Source organism: Girardinichthys multiradiatus, chromosome 2 (genome assembly GCF_021462225.1).
Source record: "Girardinichthys multiradiatus isolate DD_20200921_A chromosome 2, DD_fGirMul_XY1, whole genome shotgun sequence".
NCBI classification, from domain to species: domain Eukaryota; kingdom Metazoa; phylum Chordata; class Actinopteri; order Cyprinodontiformes; family Goodeidae; genus Girardinichthys; species Girardinichthys multiradiatus.
Window position 1 is genome coordinate 9,733,726 of NC_061795.1, and position 19,524 is coordinate 9,753,249.

At 40.4% G+C, this 19,524-nt stretch overlaps 1 protein-coding gene across 2 annotated transcripts in view; it reads left to right on the forward strand.

The window, feature by feature from the left end:
* LOC124856990 (paired box protein Pax-6-like) overlaps positions 1-19,524 on the forward strand; it is an 86,626-nt gene that overhangs the window by 13,944 nt on the left and 53,158 nt on the right. For both annotated transcript variants that reach the window (XR_007035469.1, XM_047348007.1), the window contains exon 3: positions 8,256-8,386. Coding sequence is in view for 1 of the 2 variants with exons in the window: in XM_047348007.1 (XP_047203963.1) it covers positions 8,256-8,386 (131 nt within the window). In the remaining variant the exon portion in view is untranslated. The remainder of the gene's footprint in view (positions 1-8,255; positions 8,387-19,524) is intronic.

A 19,524-nucleotide genomic window follows, 5' to 3' on the forward strand; every position in this document is an offset into this window, starting at 1 on the left:
TGTTTAATGTTTGTAGAACACCCAGTTGGAATTCCAACCACAGCTCTATCCATTTGTCTTCTGCCCTTGAAATGAGTAAAGAAAAAGGTCTTGCAGGCATTATTTTGTTTTTTTATTGCACTCACTGTAAAAGAATCTTTAGGCTGTATTGAGCAGAATTAACTAAAAATACTTCAATGGAAAAGTTCCAAACCAGGGCTGACAATGCTAAAAATCCACAAGTGTAAAGAAGTAGAAGATTATGAAAGAGTTCCATAGTTGTTCTTGAAATTGAGTAGTGCTCACAAAATGTAATCACTGGAAACAATGATTATACAGTAGACCAAGTCAAGAACCCAGAAAGAATGGTCTGATTTGCACATATCATAACATACATGGAGTCCAGCAATGGGTATTTCAAAAATACAGTGCCTTGCGAAAGTACTCGGCCCCTTTGAACTGGTCAACCTCTTGCCACATTTTAGGCTTCAAAAATAAAGATATAAAATTCTAATTTTTTGTGAAGAATCAACAACAAGTGGGACACAATCGTGAAGGGGAATGAAATTTATTGGATGTGTCAAAGTTTTTTAACAAATAAAAAACTGAAAAGTGGGGCGTGCATTAATACTTGCGTTAATACTTTGTAGCGCCACCCTTTGCTGCAATTACAGCTGCAAGTTGCTTGGGGTATGTCTATCAGTTTTGCACATCGAGAGACTGAAATTCTTGCCCATTCTCCCTTGCAAAACAGCTCGAGCTCAGTGAGGTTGGATGGTGAGCATTCGTGAACAGCAGTCTTCAGCTCTTTCCACAGATTCTCGATTGGATTCAGGTCTGGACTTTGACTTGGCCATTCCAACAACTGAATACGTTTATTTGTGAACCATTCCATTGTAGATTTGGCTTTATGTTTTGGATCATTGTCTTGTTGGAAGATAAATCTCAGTCACAGTCTCAGGTCTCTTGCAGACTCCAACAGGTTTTCTTCTATAATGGTCCTGTATTTGGCCCCATCCATCTTCCCATCAATTTTGAACATCTTCCCTGTCCCTGCTGACGAAAAGCAGGCCCAAACCATGATGCTGCCACCACCATGTTTGACAGTGGGGATGGTGTGTTCAGGGTGATGAGCTGTGTTGCTTTTATACCAAACACATTGATTTGCATTGTGGCCAAACAGTTCGATTTTGGTTTCATCTGACCAGAGCACCTTCTTCCACATGGTTGGTGTGTCTCCCAGGTGGCTTGTGGCAAACTTTAAATGAGACTTTATGGATATCTTTGAGAAATGCCTTTCTTCTTGCCACTCTTCCATAAAGGCCAGATTTGTTGTCCTATGGACAGACACTCCCACCTCAGCTGTAGATCTCTGCAGTTCATCCAGAGTGATCATGGGCCTCTTGGCTGCATCTCTGATCAGTCTTCTCCTTGTTCGAGATGAGAGTTTAGAGGGATGGCCAGGTCTTGGTAGATTTGCAGTGGTCTGATACTCCTTCCATTTCAATATGATTGCTTGCACAGTGCTCCTTGGGATGTTTAAAGCTTGGGAAATCTTTTTGTATCCAAATTCGGCTTTCAACTTCTCCACAACAGTATCTCGGCCTTGCCTGGTGTGTTCCTTGATCTTCATGATGCTCTCTGCGCTTTGAACAGAACCCTGAGACTATCACAGAGCAGGTGCATTTATATGGAGACTTGATTACACACAGATGCATTCTATTTATCATCATCAGTCATTTGGGACAACATTGGAACATTCAGAGATCCTCACTGAACCTCTGGAGTGAGTTTGCTGCACTGAAAGTAAAGGGGCCTAATAATATTGCACGCCCCACTTTTCAGTTTTTTATTTGTTAAGAAAGTTTAACACATCCAATAAATTTCATTCCATGTCACGATTGTGTCCCACTTGTTGCTGATTCTTCACAAAAAATTAGAATTTTATATCTTTATGTTTCAAGCTTGAAATGTGGCAAGAGGTTGACCAGTTCAAGGGGGTCGAGTACGTTCGCAAGGCACTGTAAGTTGGGATGAGCTAAAATGTCAATGTTCTGGCCTGTGGGGTGTAGAGATGTTAAAGTGGCCTTATAGTGGAACCATTGCATACATAAAGGCACATAAACCTCCTTTCATCCCACACCACGTTGAGAAGTGTATATCAGGTGCATAATATGACTACTTGACCTTGTTCAATTCGATTCAATTCAAAAAATACTTCCGAAGGGAAATGAAATGTTCTTGTAGTTCATATTATGCAGGTTTCTTCAAATAGCCTTTGTAGATGCTGATGGCTGTGGGCAGGAAGGATCTCCTGTAGCGCTCTGTCTTACAGCAAATCTGAAGAAGTCTCTGACTGAAGACACTCTGTTGTTGTAGGACAGTCTCATGAAGAGGATGCCCATGGTTCTCCATAATGTTCTTCATTTTATGAAGAATCCTTTTTTGCACAATGATCTCCAAAGGTTCCAGAGGAGTCCCCAGAGCAGAGCCAGCCTTCTTTATCAGCTTGTTGAGCTTTTTTAGGTCCCTGGCTCTGATGCTGCTTGACTTCAGGCCAGTTGCAAACATCAAAATGTTCTCCACAGATACTACAGCCTCTCCTGCAAAAGAAAATTAAATTTCAGGTATACCAGGATAATTCAATTCAATTCAATTCAAAAATACTTTATTAATCCCAAAGGGAAATTAAATGTTGTTGTAGCTCATTATGAAGGTTTCTTCAAAGAACCGTTGTAGATGCTGATGGCTGTGGGCAGGAAGGATCTCCTGTAGTACAGCAGATCTGAAGAAGCCTCTGACTGAAGACACTGTTGTTGTAGGACAGTCTCCTGAAGAGGATGCTCAGGGTTCTCCATAATGTTCTTCATTTTATGAAGAATCCGTCTTTCCACAATGAGCTCCAGAGGTTCCAGAGGAGTCCCCAGAACAGAGCCAGCCTTCTTTATCAGCTTGTTGAGCTTTTTTAGGTCCCTGGCTCTGATGCTGCTTGACTTCAGGCCAGTTGCAAACATCAAAATGTTCTCCACAGATACTACAGCCTCTCCTGCAAAAGAAAATTAAATTTCAGGTATACCAGGATAATTCAATTCAATTCAATTCAAAAATACTTTATTAATCCCAAAGGGAAATTAAATGTTGTTGTAGCTCATTATGAAGGTTTCTTCAAAGAACCGTTGTAGATGCTGATGGCTGTGGGCAGGAAGGATCTCCTGTAGTACAGCAGATCTGAAGAAGCCTCTGACTGAAGACACTGTTGTTGTAGGACAGTCTCCTGAAGAGGATGCTCAGGGTTCTCCATAATGTTCTTCATTTTATGAAGAATCCGTCTTTCCACAATGAGCTCCAGAGGTTCCAGAGGAGTCCCCAGAACAGAGCCAGCCTTCTTTATCAGCTCGTTAGGCTTTTTTAAGTCCCTGGCTCTGATGCTGCTTCCCCAGCAGATGATGGCAGAAGAGATCATATTCTCCACAACAGACTTATATGCTAACCCAAAGAGTAACTCCTATCACACATTACTGAATGCTGGTAGTACTGTGTAATGTGTCTAAGAAGCATCTTCTGTGTCTGCTGAGCTTGTCTGTTGTGATTGTCGGAAACTCAATACTGCAATTGCCTGATACCACAGGTTCCTGCCTGGTTCCATTCACACTGCCACCACTCTGGTACCTGTTCTAGATGTGCCAGCTCTTCACCAGCTGAACCACTGTCATCCCCTTCCATGATTTGCATGTGTACCAGACTACATTTTAAATCAGACAATTCCTTCTGGTAGGGTTTTTCTCAATGAGTGTGGTTATTGTTGTATGATAAACAACACAAATAGTGATGCCCTAACACTTAAAATAGAGCAATGTCAAAATAGGTATTTTGCTATTTTCTCCACTGTTTTATAATAAGCTGTAATGCAGTAAGGAAACACAATATTGTATTGTTATTGCTTGTCTTTGAGATCATTGTTGAGAAGATGACTCAGTCAAGCGCATTTTATTATTTACACTGTGTGTGTGTGTGTGTGTGTGTGTGCATGTGAGGGTGTTGGCAGGTGGATGGGTGTGTGCATGTGTACTGACTGCATGATTTAGTAATTCACTGCTGAGAGGTTTATAAATCTGCAATATGTTTCACTCCACTGAGCCCATAAAAGCAATACCCAATTGATTCAGTGAAAATCTCTACTTAACCTACAGTGGCACAGCACTGTGTGCTCCTGCTGCGACATGACAGACCTACAGTTTATCAACACACAAAGTTTTTAAACCTTTCATTGTAGTTATTTTTTCACAAACACAAATGAACGGGAACGAATGAAATGATCACCTAAGTTGGTCAAAAACACATTTTAATTGCAATTTAAGCAGGATATTAGAAACGCTTACCCCTAACATACACTGCCTGGCCAAAACAAAAGTCGCCACCAAAAAAAAAAAAAAAGGTCACACGCTAATATTTCAGTGGACCGCCTTTAGCTTTGATTATGGCACACATTCGCTGTGTCATTGTTTCAATAAGCTTCTGCAATGTCACAAGATTTATTTCCACCCAGTGTTGCATTAATGTTTCACCAAGATCTTGCATTGATGATGGTAGACTCTGACCGCTGCGCAAAGCCTTCTCCAGCACATCCCAAAGATTCCCAATAGGGTTAAGGTCTGGACTCTGTGGTGGCCAATCCATGTGTGAGAATGATGTCTCATTTTCCCTGAAACCACTCTTTCACAATTTGAGCCTAATGAATCCTGGCATTGTCATCTTGGAATATGTCCGTGCCATCAGGGAAGAAGATGGAATTACCTGGTCATTCGGTATATTTAGGTAGTCAGCTGACCTCATTCTATGAACACATACTGTTGCTGAACCCAGACCTGACCAACTGCAGCAACACCAGATCATAGCACTGCCCCCACAGGCTTGTACAGTAGGCACTATGCATGATGGATGCATCACTTCACCTGCCTCTCTTCTTACCCTGATGCGCCCATCACTCTGGAACAGGGTAAATCTGGACTCATGAGACCATATGACCTTCTTCCATTGCTCCATATCCAATCTTTATGCTACCTAGCAAATTGAAGCTTTTTTCCAGTTAGCCTCACTGATTAGTGGCTTCTTAAGGCTACACAGCTGTTCAGTCCCAATCCCTTGAGTTCCCTTCGCATTGTGCGTGTGGAAATGTTTTTACTTTCACTATTAAACAAACCCGGAGTTCTACTGTTGTTTTTCTTCGATTTGATTTCACCAAACATTTAAGTGATCGTTGGTCACGATCATTCAGGATTTTTTTCGTCCACATCTCGTCCTCGAAGACGAAGGGTCCCCACTATCCTTCCAGTTTTTAATAATGCATTGGACAGTTCTTAACTCAATTTTGGTAGCTTCTGCAATCTCCTTAGATGTTTTCTCTGCTTGATGCTTGCCAATTATTTGACCCTTCAGAAACAGACTGACATCTTTTCCACGACCACACGATTTGTCTTTCGACATGGTTGTTTAAGAAATGAGAAGCAACTCATTGCATCAGCTGGGGTTAAATAACTTGTTGCCAGCTGAAACATCATCGCCCATGCAGTAATTATCCAATGGGAGGCTCGTACCTATTTGCTTAGTTAAATCCAGGTGACAACGTTTTTTTTGGCCAGGCAGTGCATATGAAAAATTATGTTGCAGTAGGACAAAATCGACTTTGCTAGCCCAATGAGATGTATAGCAGGGGATGATTTTTATTATTATAATCTACAAACAATGTGTTTTTGTTTGCTTAATTGTTTGTTTTATTGGAAATATGCCAGACCGTTGTGTAGCTGAGTTTTGTGGGAGCATTAAAGATTAGCGTGAATAAGCTTGAACCAACTAGAATCTGTCAAGTCTCCTTGATACACAAGCAGCCCTCCTCAGCTACCAATGTTGATTGCGGTTTGAGTTATAAGATGTGCCACAAATCCATGCTATGCAGACAAACATGATGAGAGCAAACATGCAGGTTTAAACAATCCATCCTGTTATCAGAACACAGTAGGGAGAGAAAAAGGAGCAAGTTCACACCAAGACGCATCAGCAGAATAAAACAATGCAGTGCTCTTCATTACCCTGGCTAATGGCTATATTATCCAGTAAATTACCCAGTTACATTTTCTTGAGTAATTGTGTTTTATTGTTCTTTTATAAGTAGTTTTATTGCATCATACTATCTTCTACCTGAGTAGGATTATTTTGAAGCAAAGCTATTCTTACTTGAGAACAATTTCTGGCTACTCTACTTACCTCTAGTTACTTCAATGAATGAGGAACAAACATGTTTTAACCAAAAAAGTAACTGACACAGAGTTACAGTTTATGTTAAATGAGACTTCTTATTTGTAGACAAACTTTGTTGTTTTAATGCAGTTTTCTATCTGCTGAGCCCGTTGTGTAATTTGGAGGTCAAGGGAACAGCATTTATGTTCACTGGAAGTACTTTGCACATATACAAAACCTACTGTATTTATTACTTTCAAAAGCTTTATGTTGCTCAAAAAATGATTGTAAATGTGTGTTTCTTTGTGCAAATTAAATGAAGTTATGACGCAACAGTTACTCAGTACTTGATTAACCTTTTTGACAAATTATTTTTTACTCTTACTTTGATAATTTTTGTACATGACCACTTTTTACTTCTATCTGAGTGAAAAATATATTGAAGTAATGCTACTCTTACTTCAGTAAAATGTTTGGCTACTCTACCCAACTTTTTATTCAACTGCAAACCTTCCAAGACGTGGTCTTCCCCCTAAGGGACAGGCCAGACAAGGAAATTATTAATTAGAGAAGCACCCAAGTGGCCAGTGGTGACTTTGGAGGAGCTGGACAAAATGGGAAGTTGTCCAAAGGACAATAAAAGTCCAAAGGACAATAAAAGTCATGCAAATGGACTGAACCTGCATAGCACTTTCTAGTCACAATGACCACACAAATCCTTGTTTTACTATCTTTATGAGGACTTTTCATTGATATCAATAGACTTCCATACATTTTCATTAATTTCTATGGCCTCACCTGATCCTAACCCTAGCCATTACCAGTGCATACCTAACCCTAACCTAGACTTAATTCACACCTTAGTCCTAAATCTAACCCCTACCCAAGAACAGCATTTTAAAAAGAGAGGATCATGATAATATCCTCACTTTTCAAAAATTACCTCACTTTGCTGGTAAAATACAAAAACTGGTTCTTACTCAGTAGCAAGTAGAAGAACACACACACACACAAACACACAAACAAACACACACACACAAACACTGTATTAGCATGTTTATGAAAAACAAGGTACTAATACAACATTTATTTCAAAAGGAGAACTTGGCCACAGGATTGGGTACCTTTTACAATGTTTAGACATGGGGTTGCACTCAGATCAGTGGGGGAATGCATTCCACAGACCACAGGCACCAAAGGCAGTTTTCCCTGATTCGGACAACGTAGCTGGTATAACTAAATTATCACTGCCTACGTATCTGAGTGATCTTGTTAATGAACACCTAATTAACATATCTGTTATATACCAGTATTTCTGTTTGGTCTTTGTTTAGTTTAATGATACAATGAATAACAGTGTATGAGAGTTAAGTCATCATACAATACAAAAATGTAGAGTTGTAAACCAGCTGCATAATTAAGTCATAGTCAACTATGTCGACTGTACAATCAGGTTTGTAAAGATTGACAACAAAAAAAGGTCTGTGATTTCATTGGTCACAATCTACACAGTTTATGATGCGTAGAATATTGTTGTCATGCATACATCTATTTCTGGTTATTGGTTTATTGTGTGTCTTCTGACATGGCAGACATGAAGCTTGTTGATGTTAGCTAAAACTAAAATGTGAAGAGTCTGAATTCTGCCAAGCAATAATTTGATGATATTGGGGATGGTGTTGGGGAAAGTCATTATAGATGACCATGAAATGGAGGACATGTCTTCCTACAAACAACACTAAAGCATGCATTCATGACCATGTTGTATATGTATCCCAGAGTGAAATCAAAAAGGAGTGGGTCTATGGTATTATTCAGTAATTTGGAGTATATTTAAATTCAAGTAGTTAACATGAGGTTAGCATAATGAATTTAGCTTCTTAACAAACTGGGTGCTTGGATTTTAAAATGGAATGATCAGTTTTTTAGGCTATTTCCTCCATATTCACCTTCATTTCAAAGCTATTAATGAACTTTTCTGTTTTTCCTTTTGCCTTTATTTCTCTCCCTTTCTTTTTGTTTCTGTGTGTTTGTGTGTAAAGGTCACAGTGGAGTAAACCAGCTTGGAGGTGTGTTTGTAAATGGAAGACCTTTACCCGATTCTACCAGGCAGAAGATAGTAGAGCTTGCTCACAGCGGGGCTCGGCCATGTGACATATCCAGAATACTACAGGTATGCTGAGCTGCAGAGAGGCCTACAATATGAAAACTTCTGGACAACATTCTGGGGTTCAGAATGCTTCTGGTACCTTAGACGTAATTTTTCATCATTCATTGTTAAGGTGGTTTTACTGCAGTTAAGGAACCAAGCTAAAAAGAAAGCAAACACAAAATCTAAACTAAAGCTGTAGAAAAGCTGTTTTTTTTTTTTTATATAGTTAAGTTGCCTATTCCAAGCCAAATCAGGATGCACAACTGTTGTGTTTTGCATGCTAAGAAAAACAGAAACGAAACCAAAGAGTCAGATTCACATTAAGTTAGCAACAAACTACTTGGGTTCTTCCTTTGAACTTTGTATGAGATAAAATAATCAGCCTAGCCATTTTGTAGGAATGTGCTTTAACTGGCCAAAGTCCAATTAACTTTGTTCATAGTTTCTTATCATGTGGCCACCGAGAAAAAATACAACTTATGTCCTTAAACCTCTTACTGAACTAGATGTTGTAGATTTAAAGTCATGTGGTTACAAAGTCTGTGCTAAACTACAACATCTGTTGGGAGTGCTGATACTACAAACATGACCAGAAGGAACAACTACAACATGGATTTTTGAAAAGAGAAAAGCAAGACATCTTGGTGAAGTGACTGCACAGATGAAATTTTGAAGTCTATTTTCTCACTTTAAAACATCTCAAAAGTACTTTTTTTTAAAATTTTTTACAAATAATAGTATAAACTTAAATTTATGTGACTTGCCTCCAAGTCCGAGGCCATGGTACTCGACCGGAAAAGGGTGGCTTGTCCTCTTCAGGTTGGAGGGGAGTTCCTGCCTCAAGTGGAGGAGTTTAAGTATCTCGGGGTCTTGTTCACGAGTGAGGGAAGAATGGAGCGGGAGATCGACAGACGGATCGGTGCAGCTGCCACAGTAATGGGGGCGCTGTGCCGGTCCATTGTGGTGAAGAGAGAGCTGAGCCGAAAAGCAAAGCTCTCAATTTACTGGTCGGTCTACGTTCCTACCCTCACCTACAGGTCCTTCTCAAAATATTAGCATATTGTGATAAAGTTCATTATTTTCCATAATGTCATGATGAAAATTTAACATTCATATATTTTAGATTCATTGCACACTAACTGAAATATTTCAGGTCTTTTATTGTCTTAATACGGATGATTTTGGCATACAGCTCATGAAAACCCCAAATTCCTATCTCACAAAATTAGCATATCATTAAAAGGGTCTCTAAACGAGCTATGAACCTAATCATCTGAATCAACGAGTTAACTCTAAACACCTGCAAAAGATTCCTGAGGCCTTTAAAACTCCCAGCCTGGTTCATCACTCAAAACCCCAATCATGGGTAAGACTGCCGACCTGACTGCTGTCCAGAAGGCCACTATTGACACCCTCAAGCAAGAGGGTAAGACACAGAAAGAAATTTCTGAACGAATAGGCTGTTCCCAGAGTGCTGTATCAAGGCACCTCAGTGGGAAGTCTGTGGGAAGGAAAAAGTGTGTCAGAAAACGCTGCACAACGAGAAGAGGTGACCGGACCCTGAGAAAGATTGTGGAGAAGGGCGGATTCCAGACCTTGGGGGACCTGCGGAAGCAGTGGACTGAGTCTGGAGTAGAAACATCCAGAGCCACCGTGCACAGGCGTGTGCAGGAAATGGGCTACAGGTGCCGCATTCCCCAGGTCAAGCCACTTTTGAACCAGAAACAGCGGCAGAAGCGCCTGACCCGGGCTACAGAGAAGCAGCACTGGACTGTTGCTCAGTGGTCCAAAGTACTTTTTTCGGATGAAAGCAAATTCTGCATGTCATTCGGAAATCAAGGTGCCAGAGTCTGGAGGAAGACTGGGGAGAAGGAAATGCCAAAATGCCAGACGTCCAGTGTCAAGTACCCACAGTCAGTGATGGTCTGGGGTGCTGTGTCAGCTGCTGGTGTTGGTCCACTGTGTTTTATCAAGGGCAGGGTCAATGCAGCTAGCTATCAGGAGATTTTGGAGCACTTCATGCTTCCATCTGCTGAAAAGCTTTATGGAGATGAAGATTTCATTTTTCAGCACGACCTGGCACCTGCTCACAGTGCCAAAACCACTGGTAAATGGTTTACTGACCATGGTATCACTGTGCTCAATTGGCCTGCCAACTCTCCTGACCTGAACCCCATAGACAATCTGTGGGATATTGTGAAGAGAACGTTGAGAGACTCAAGACCCAACACTCTGGATGAGCTAAAGGCCGCTATCGAAGCATCCTGGGCCTCCATAAGACCTCAGCAGTGCCACAGGCGGATTGCCTCCATGCCACGCCGCATTGAAGCAGTCATTTCTGCAAAAGGATTCCCGACCAAGTATTGAGTGCATAACTGTACATGATTATTTGAAGGTTGACGTTTTTTGTATTAAAAACACTTTTCTTTTATTGATCGGATGAAATATGCTAATTTTGTGAGATAGGAATTTTGGGTTTTCATGAGCTGTATGCCAAAATCATCCGTATTAAGACAATAAAAGACCTGAAATATTTCAGTTAGTGTGCAATGAATCTAAAATATATGAATGTTAAATTTTCATCATGACATTATGGAAAATAATGAACTTTATCACAATATGCTAATATTTTGAGAAGGACCTGTATACCGGATGCCTCCTGGATGCCTTCCGCGGGAGGTGTTCCAGGCACGTCCCACCGGGAGGAGGCCCAGGGGACGGCCCAGGACACGCTGGAGGGACTATGTCTCTCGGCTGGCCTGGGAACGCCTTGGGCTCCCCCTGGAGGAGCTGGAGGAGGTGTCTGGGGAGAGGGACGTCTGGGCGTCTCTGCTGAGTCTGCTGCCCCCGCAACCCGGTCCTGGATAAGCGGAAGACGACGAACGAACGAACGAACTTAAATTTATACCGTTATTTAAATTTATATACTCACTGCCGCCATTACTGCACTTGCTGGTGCAATGTGTTGCTGCATACAACCCCACCGCTTTAACTGGGAAATCTGGACATACCTTTCTTAGATTAGGACCTTTTATCCATGAAAAGAAAGCCCAGGGAAAGTAAAATTACCCGGATAAATTTGTATCAAACCACAATGGAAAAGTGGCTGTTGTCCAAGAGGCAGGTTACACCCCGGGATAGGTCACAGGTCCACACAGAGTCACACAAGAGAAACAACCATGCACACATGTATACCTAAGGGCAATTTAAACAGACCAATTAACCTAACAGTCATGTTTCTTCCGACCGGGAAGCAGGAGTACCCAAAGAGAACCAACACATGAATTGGGGGAACATACGATCTCCATGCAAAACGAATTCAGGTCAGGTTCCGAACCCAGGACCTTCTTGCTCCAACGCAACAGTGAAATTAACTGTCACCATGCGGCCCATTGCTTTCCTGTAGGCACATAAAACACCAATAAAATACACTGAGGTGTGTCATTGCAGCAAAATGTGAAAACATCTACAAATTCCTCTAGCAGGAACGTAGTGGTGAATTAATTCAGTTCAATTCAGTTTTATTTAAATAGCGGCAATTCACAACACGTTGTCTCAAGGCACTTTACAAAGTCAATTCAGTCAAATCATACAGATTTCAAGTCAGGTACATACATTCCAAATAATGCTAACTATCAAACAGTGCAGCCAGATTTAGTTTATTATTCAAATTGGTTAAAAAGTTTTTCTATCTTAGGAATCCAGCGGATTTCATCAATTCAGTCACTTGCAATATTCACTCCTCCTGGATGACCATGTAAATGGTAAATGGACTGAACTTATATAGCGCTTTTCCAGTCATACAGACTGCTCAAAGCGCTTTACTCTAGAGCCACCTTCACCCAATTGCACTCACTAACACTCACACATTCATACACCAATACGCAGATCGGTAGGCAACTTGAGGTTAAGTGCCTTGCCCAGGGGCACATCGACCTATGGCAAGAGGAAGCCACAACCTTCTGATTGCAAGACGACTACTCTTCCTACTGAGCCACAGCCGCCTGTAGAGATAGTGGACGGTTGCCTGCATTGACGTTGCAGCAATCCCTCATACTGAGCATGCATGTGGTGACACTGGAAAGAAAAACTGCCTTTTAACAGAATGAAACCTCCAGCAGAACCAGGTTCAGTGTGATTTATTATTTTTTATTCTTAGAACTCCTAAACCTGGACAAAACAGTGAGAGAAATTCTTTTCTGATTTTTATTAAGACCAGAATACCTACCAGTCAGTTCTGCTATGAAGGTGTTTTTATTTCCACTTAAAAGAGCCTGCTTTGCAAAGATGTCAGATAGTGTTTTAAAACAGGAAGCAGGTTCTGAATTTGCAAATCACTAGGCTTTTGCTGTGAGGGAGCAGGGTAAGGCGTTTTGCGTCACTTTCTGTTTTTATTGTCACTCGGTGGATTGTTTGGTGTGTGAAGGCCCTCTCGATTTGATCTGATTTCTCTTTACTCTGACATCTCTGACTTATTCTAACAGATGAGCACATTAAAACACATATTTTCTGTTGCTGCACTTAACGTTTGGGGACCCTCCGTGTTTTACATGTTTTTCCTCATAGTGGTAAGGGGTCGCTAGCTTAGCGTTAGCTATAGCTCAACTACAGCTACCCGTTCTGTTGTTTCTCCGTCTCTGTCTCTGAGTCGCATTCTCTCTCCTGCTCTCTGTGTCAGATGTTCAGTTACTCCTCTGTCTCTTTTAGTGATAATGGTATGTGTAATAAATGTAGCATTGTTGTAGCTTTGAAGGCGAGGGTGTCAGAATTGGAGGCCTGGCTCCACGCTGTTGAAAAACCAACATAGCCGAGCCCCCTTAGCCATCGCGGAGCCACCGAGGGTAGCTCCCCGTAGCAGTCCTTCAGCAGAGGCCATGTAGTTGGAACCTCAAGCCGGCTGGGAGATGGTATGTAGAAAGCACAGTCCAAGATCCCAGCCCACAGGTCACCACCAACCTGTCTGCTTTTTTAACAGATTTTTCCCGCTCAGAGACATACCTCCTGAGAAGCTGACTCTGGTAATTGGCAGCACCATAGTCAGAAACGTGGCAGGGGCCAGAACGAGCGACATCAAATCCTACCTGAAATGCTAGCTAAGGATAAGCGTAAATACAGTAAGATTGTTATTCATGCTGGCGGTAATGACACCCGGTTACGCCGTCGGAGGTCACTGAAATTAGTGTTGCGTCAGTGTGTAAGTTTGCCAAAACAATGTCGGATTCCTAAATTTTCTCTGGTCCCCTCCCTGATCTGACCAGTGACGACATGTTTAGCCGCATGCTGTCATTCAACCGCTGGCTGTCTAGCTGGTGTCCTGAAAACATTGTGGGCTGCATTAATAATTGGTGAACATTTTGGGGAAAACCTGGTCTAATCCAGAAAGACGGCATCCATCCCACTTTGGATGGAGCAGCTCTTCTTTCTAGGAGTCTGGTCTAATGTATTAGTTCTGTAAAAGTCTGACAACCCAGGGTTCAGAACATGAAGCAGGGTTGTAATTTAATACTCCTCTCTGCAGCTTCTGTACTGTTACCCACCCTATTAAGACAGTGTCTTTCCCACAGCCAAAATTGAAAAGATTAAAAAGTAATCTAAAAGGAGGATACCATGAACATCTACTAAAAAGAAACAACTAAGACTGAAAAGAAAAATACCAATTAAATGTGACTTATTGAAAATAAGGCCTGTCTCTTAAAAGACCTTGTTAGTTAATGACTTGATTTGCGACAATCAGGTAGATTTATTTTGTCTCACAAACCTGCCTGCAGCAAGAGGATTATGTTACTATAAATGAGTCAACTCCTATTGATTATTTTAATTTTCACATTGTTGTGACTATGAATTTGAATATATTATTTAATATTAATACTTTAATATTTAATCAAATAATATTTTTGGTCTGTTAAGGGTTGTCCTGTGAATACCAGCCCAGTAAGGCGGTGGTATTAGGACAAAATTGAAAAGAGTGACCCAAGCTCTGAGATTATTGAACAGCAAAACTCTGCACACACATGGAACGAATTGACACAATTTCTTAAAATACAAGAATTTATTAACAAAAACAAGTCAACTCAAAGTCAAACATATTTCAATCAACAAACTCTTTACTATGCTAAAACAATCCAACTAAACTACGAAGCAGAATTAAAGAATAACAAAGACTACTGGGCTATGTACAATATAAACAAGTTAATTAAAGATGGTTGAAACCATGACCAAAAGAGTGATGCAATGTTTATGTTTGAGAACCAAGGATTATATTGAAGAATATGGAAGTGAAGTTAAGTTAGTCTTGGAACCAACTTAGGCAATTATCAGCATGCCTTTAGACAACCATTCACAATGCAAGGTCAGATAAAATATTATTTTATTAAAATAATGTTTTAAAGAATGATCTGCTGAATAAAACCAACCTTCTGGATGACTAATTCTCAACGATCAGCTGCCTTTATTTATTAAAATAATATTTAAGGGAACATTTTGGAAAAGAGCCAAATCTTTCTGGAGAGATGGGGCTTAATGGTGTTTACTTAGTTATCAAGTTTAGTAAAATAATGTTTAGGGAACTATTATTTACTGGATTGAAAACTACCTTTCTGGGTAAATATTCTTTAGCAGGCAAGCACGTGTTCTTAGCTGTTAGCAGTTAAAACTAACAAAATAATCTGATAGCTTAGCACCAGAATCAAACACACACCTTTAAAATACCGTTAATAAAACGGTTAAAATGAATAAGTGCAGACGGCGCGTTATGATCAATCTTCTGTGTTTAGAATCACCCCTTTAAATAAAGTTTGTCTTAACTTTAAAAACACACAAACACAGAACAAAAAACTGAACAAGTGTGCTGCAGATAGTCGGCTAGCACCAAGATAGCTGAGTTCAACACAAAGCCAAACCTCATAAAATGAAAATCGTTCAGATCATTTCATCCTAAATCTCTCTGCCCAAACCTAACCTCTGAACCATGTTGAGGAAAAGCTGTCCAGGGCGGCGAAGTTTGAAGAAACGTCCACAGTCAACAAACGGTTAGCTACAGCTAACCTCCTTAGCTGTGGGGAGTGGCTCGTTCTGTCGGGCCACCAAACTCCACGTTACCGTAACCACGGTGATGCGGCTCCTGTTGTCCTTCTTTCAGACCGGGAAACTGCTCTACTCTGCGTCATGCTGGGAACTCTCTATAACACAGCATGATTCTGTAGGCCTCAGAGAGAAAAGTCACGCCAGGCTTGTACCTTAATTATCCCGTTATGAATGAATCTACCGGATACACAAACAGTGATTCATTTGTACTTAACTCAGTGCATATGATCGATGATCGTATGACACTCTCGGATCCAGTTGAAGAGTTATGTCTGCCAGCAAAGAGACATTAGCGCGCTGTTACTCTGGCCAGTCCGGATGGAAGAGGCAGGATGTAGCAAGAGCGGTGCTTTTATTTGGACATTGACGTCACAAGAAGTCCGTAGTTACCCCATTTCCTGGCTGTGTTGGAAGTAGGTAAATGCAATTTATTTTGAAAGTTCCAGAAAAGTTTGTACCGCATCTTTCATGTTGTATCCATGGCTGTGGGTCCCAACAACATACCTCAAAATACTGGGCAAGGAGGAGAAGTAGCAACCATCTTTCAGTTCTATTTATTGATTAGTCCCAGATCAATTAATAGCCACAACTCTTTTGAATATTTAATCCTTAGTTTTTCCTCATCCAAATTGCAAAGCACTAAAACCACTTCTCTTTGTTGTTTTGTACTTACCCATTCACAAGGCCCTTCTGAATTTTTAGATTAGTTCCCAGACTTCGTATCTGATTATGTGTTAACCTAAATATAGCCTTTAATGCCATCTTAGACTCAATTGGCTTTGCTCAAAACATTAGCAAACATACCCACCATTGTCTTCTTTATCTGGATCTTGCTGACATATGGCATTGAATGTAAAGAAATAAAAATACTTTCTCATAAGCCTGTTTATTCTCTTGTTCATAGTGTTACTTCCCCATTGCGTGGTGCATTAGACAATGCAGCCCCCTTGAAAAAAAAGGTAATTATTTATTGGAGGCTGGCTCCCTGGTTCAATTCAGAGCTGCGTACTTTAAAGCACAATGTTAGAAAATTGAAGAGAAAATGGCGCTCTGCACACCTAGAGGATTCCTACATAATCTGGAAAAATAGTCTACTGTTGTATAAAAAGATACTTCGCCAAGCTAGAACAGTTTATTTCTCATCATTAATAGAAGAGAAAAAGAATAATCCTAGGTTTTTTTTTAGTACAGTTGCTAAACTTACACAGAGTCATAAGCTCTGTTGAGCCATCCATTGCCCCAGCTTTCAGCAGTAATGCCTTTATGGGATTCTTTTTAAATAAAAATTTATTCTATGAAAAATAAAATCATTGCCATACTCCCAAACATGATTACTTCATCCTTAATAAGTAATACAGCACTGGAAGTAACTGTAGAAACTAATCTGTGTTTGGACTGTTTTGATTGAGTGGAGTTTCCTAAGTTATTAAAAGTATTAGCTTCATCTCAACCTTTAACTTGTATGTTTGACCCAATCCCAACCAAATTATTTAAGGAAGTGTTCCCTTTGATTACCAGCCTCATTCTAGATTTGATTAATCTATCCTTAGTAAATGGATATGTACCACAGGCTTTTAAGGTAGCTGTAATTAAACCATTACTTTAGAAACCTTTGCTTGATCAAGATGATTTACTAAATCAGAGACCTATTTCCAATCTTCCGTTCTTACCTAAAATTCTTAAGAAAATAGTTGCTAATCAAGTGTGTGAGCATCTACACAGCAATGATCTGTATGAAGAGTTTCGGTAAGGTTTCAGGGCTCATCATAGCATGGAAACGGCACTGGTGAAAGTCACTAATGAAATTCTTATGGTCTCAGTTGTTGGGACTACAGCCATGGGTTACGACATTAAAGGCCGGTATGAACTTTTCTGGAGCTTTTAAAATAATTCACAGTAGCCTACTTATAGCTCAGCCCAGGAAGAGAAGTCAAGGTGGAATCTCTGACCCAAAAACACGTTCCCCCTTCCGCTTGCTCTCATTCCAGCTGCAGCCGCAGCTAGGGCATGAGAACCGCGTATCAGCTGAAGGCCTTAAAACCCGCAGGGGAGAATGAGACTACTACCTTCGGAAAATCCTTGGATCCAAAAGTGACTACAATCAGGCAGCTGAGTCCCCTCCAGTCCTGTGGAACAAAGTTAAGTAATGATCTGCTGTTCGAGTACCCAGTATTTGTTCATTCATCAAAAGGGGGTAATTAACACAAGCTTGACCTCTCTTACTGAGGCCCACAGAAGCAACCAGAAAGGCCCAGCAGCTCTAACTGAAGTGGTTTTTCACACAGCCTAAAGCAGAAGATATCAAAACGCAGCATTGCACACCTTCCTGCGTGGACGTCCAGGTAGCGATAGCTACCCAGCTGCATTGCGGCTACTGAAGTAGCCAAAATATGCCTTTGTGTACAGTACAGTTCAGTTCACCCAGGGATACCGCTAATGTTGTAATTATTGTTATGATTTTATTATAAAATTTTTAATTAAATAATATTTCAGTCTGTTAAGTGCTGTCCTGTGAATACCAGCCCAATAAGCCAGTGGTATTAGGACAATAGAAAAAAGGGTGAAACGAGCTCTGGCATTACTGAACAGCAAAATTCACAGAATTTCTGAAAATACAAGAATTTCTTAACAAAGGTAAATCAACTCAAAGTCAAACATATTTCAATCAACAAACACTTTGCTATCCTAGAATAATCCAACTAAAACGACCATGCAAAATGAAAGAATAAAGAACACCAATCAACTATATATAATATGAACAAGTGAATCAAACATGGTTAAAAACCTTGACCAACACAGTGATGCAACATTACCATTCAATGTTATTTATGTTTGAGAAGTAAGTATTATCTTGAAGAATCTGGAAATGTGGTTAAGTTAGTCTTGGAACTAACTTAGACAATAATTTGTATATCTTCAAACAACCATTCACTATGCAAGATCAGATAAAACATTATTTTAATAAAATAATATTTACTGTTCATTTACTGAATAAAGGCAACCTTCTGGATAATTAATTCTCAACAGTGTTTAATTAGCTGTCTTTATTTAGTGCAGTAATATTTAAGGAAATATTACAATACAGGTCCTTCTCAAAATATTAGCATATTGTGATAAAGTTCATTATTTTCCATAATATAATGATGAAAATTTAACATTCATATATTTTAGATTCATTGCACACTAACTGAAATATTTCAGGTCTTTTATTGTCTTAATACGGATGATTTTGGCATACAGCTCATAAAAACCCAAAATTCCTATCTCACAAAATTAGCATATTTCATCCGACTAATAAAAGGAAAGTGTTTTTAATACAAAAAACGTCAACTTTCAAATAATCATGTACAGTTATGCACTCAATACTTGGTCGGGAATCCTTTGGCAGAAATGACTGCTTCAATGCGGCGTGGCATGGAGGCAATCAGCCTGTGGCACTGCTGAGGTCTTATGGAGGCCCAGGATGCTTCGATAGCGGCCTTTAGCTCATCCAGAGTGTTGGGTCTTGAGTCTCTCAACGTTCTCTTCACAATATCCCACAGATTGTCTATGGGGTTCAGGTCAGGAGAGTTGGCAGGCCAATTGAGCACAGTGATACCATGGTCAGTAAACCATTTACCAGTGGTTTTGGCACTGTGAGCAGGTGCCAGGTCGTGCTGAAAAATGAAATCTTCATCTCCATAAAGCTTTTCAGCAGATGGAAGCATGAAGTGCTCCAAAATCTCCTGATAGCTAGCTGCATTGACCCTGCCCTTGATAAAACACAGTGGACCAACACCAGCAGCTGACACAGCACCCCAGACCATCACTGACTGTGGGTACTTGACACTGGACGTCTGGCATTTTGGCATTTCCTTCTCCCCAGTCTTCCTCCAGACTCTGGCACCTTGATTTCCGAATGACATGCAGAATTTGCTTTCATCCGAAAAAAGTACTTTGGACCACTTAGCAACAGTCCAGTGCTGCTTCTCTGTAGCCCAGGTCAGGCGCTTCTGCCGCTGTTTCTGGTTCAAAAGTGGCTTGACCTGGGGAATGCGGCAACTGTAGCCCATTTCCTGCACACGCCTGTGCACGGT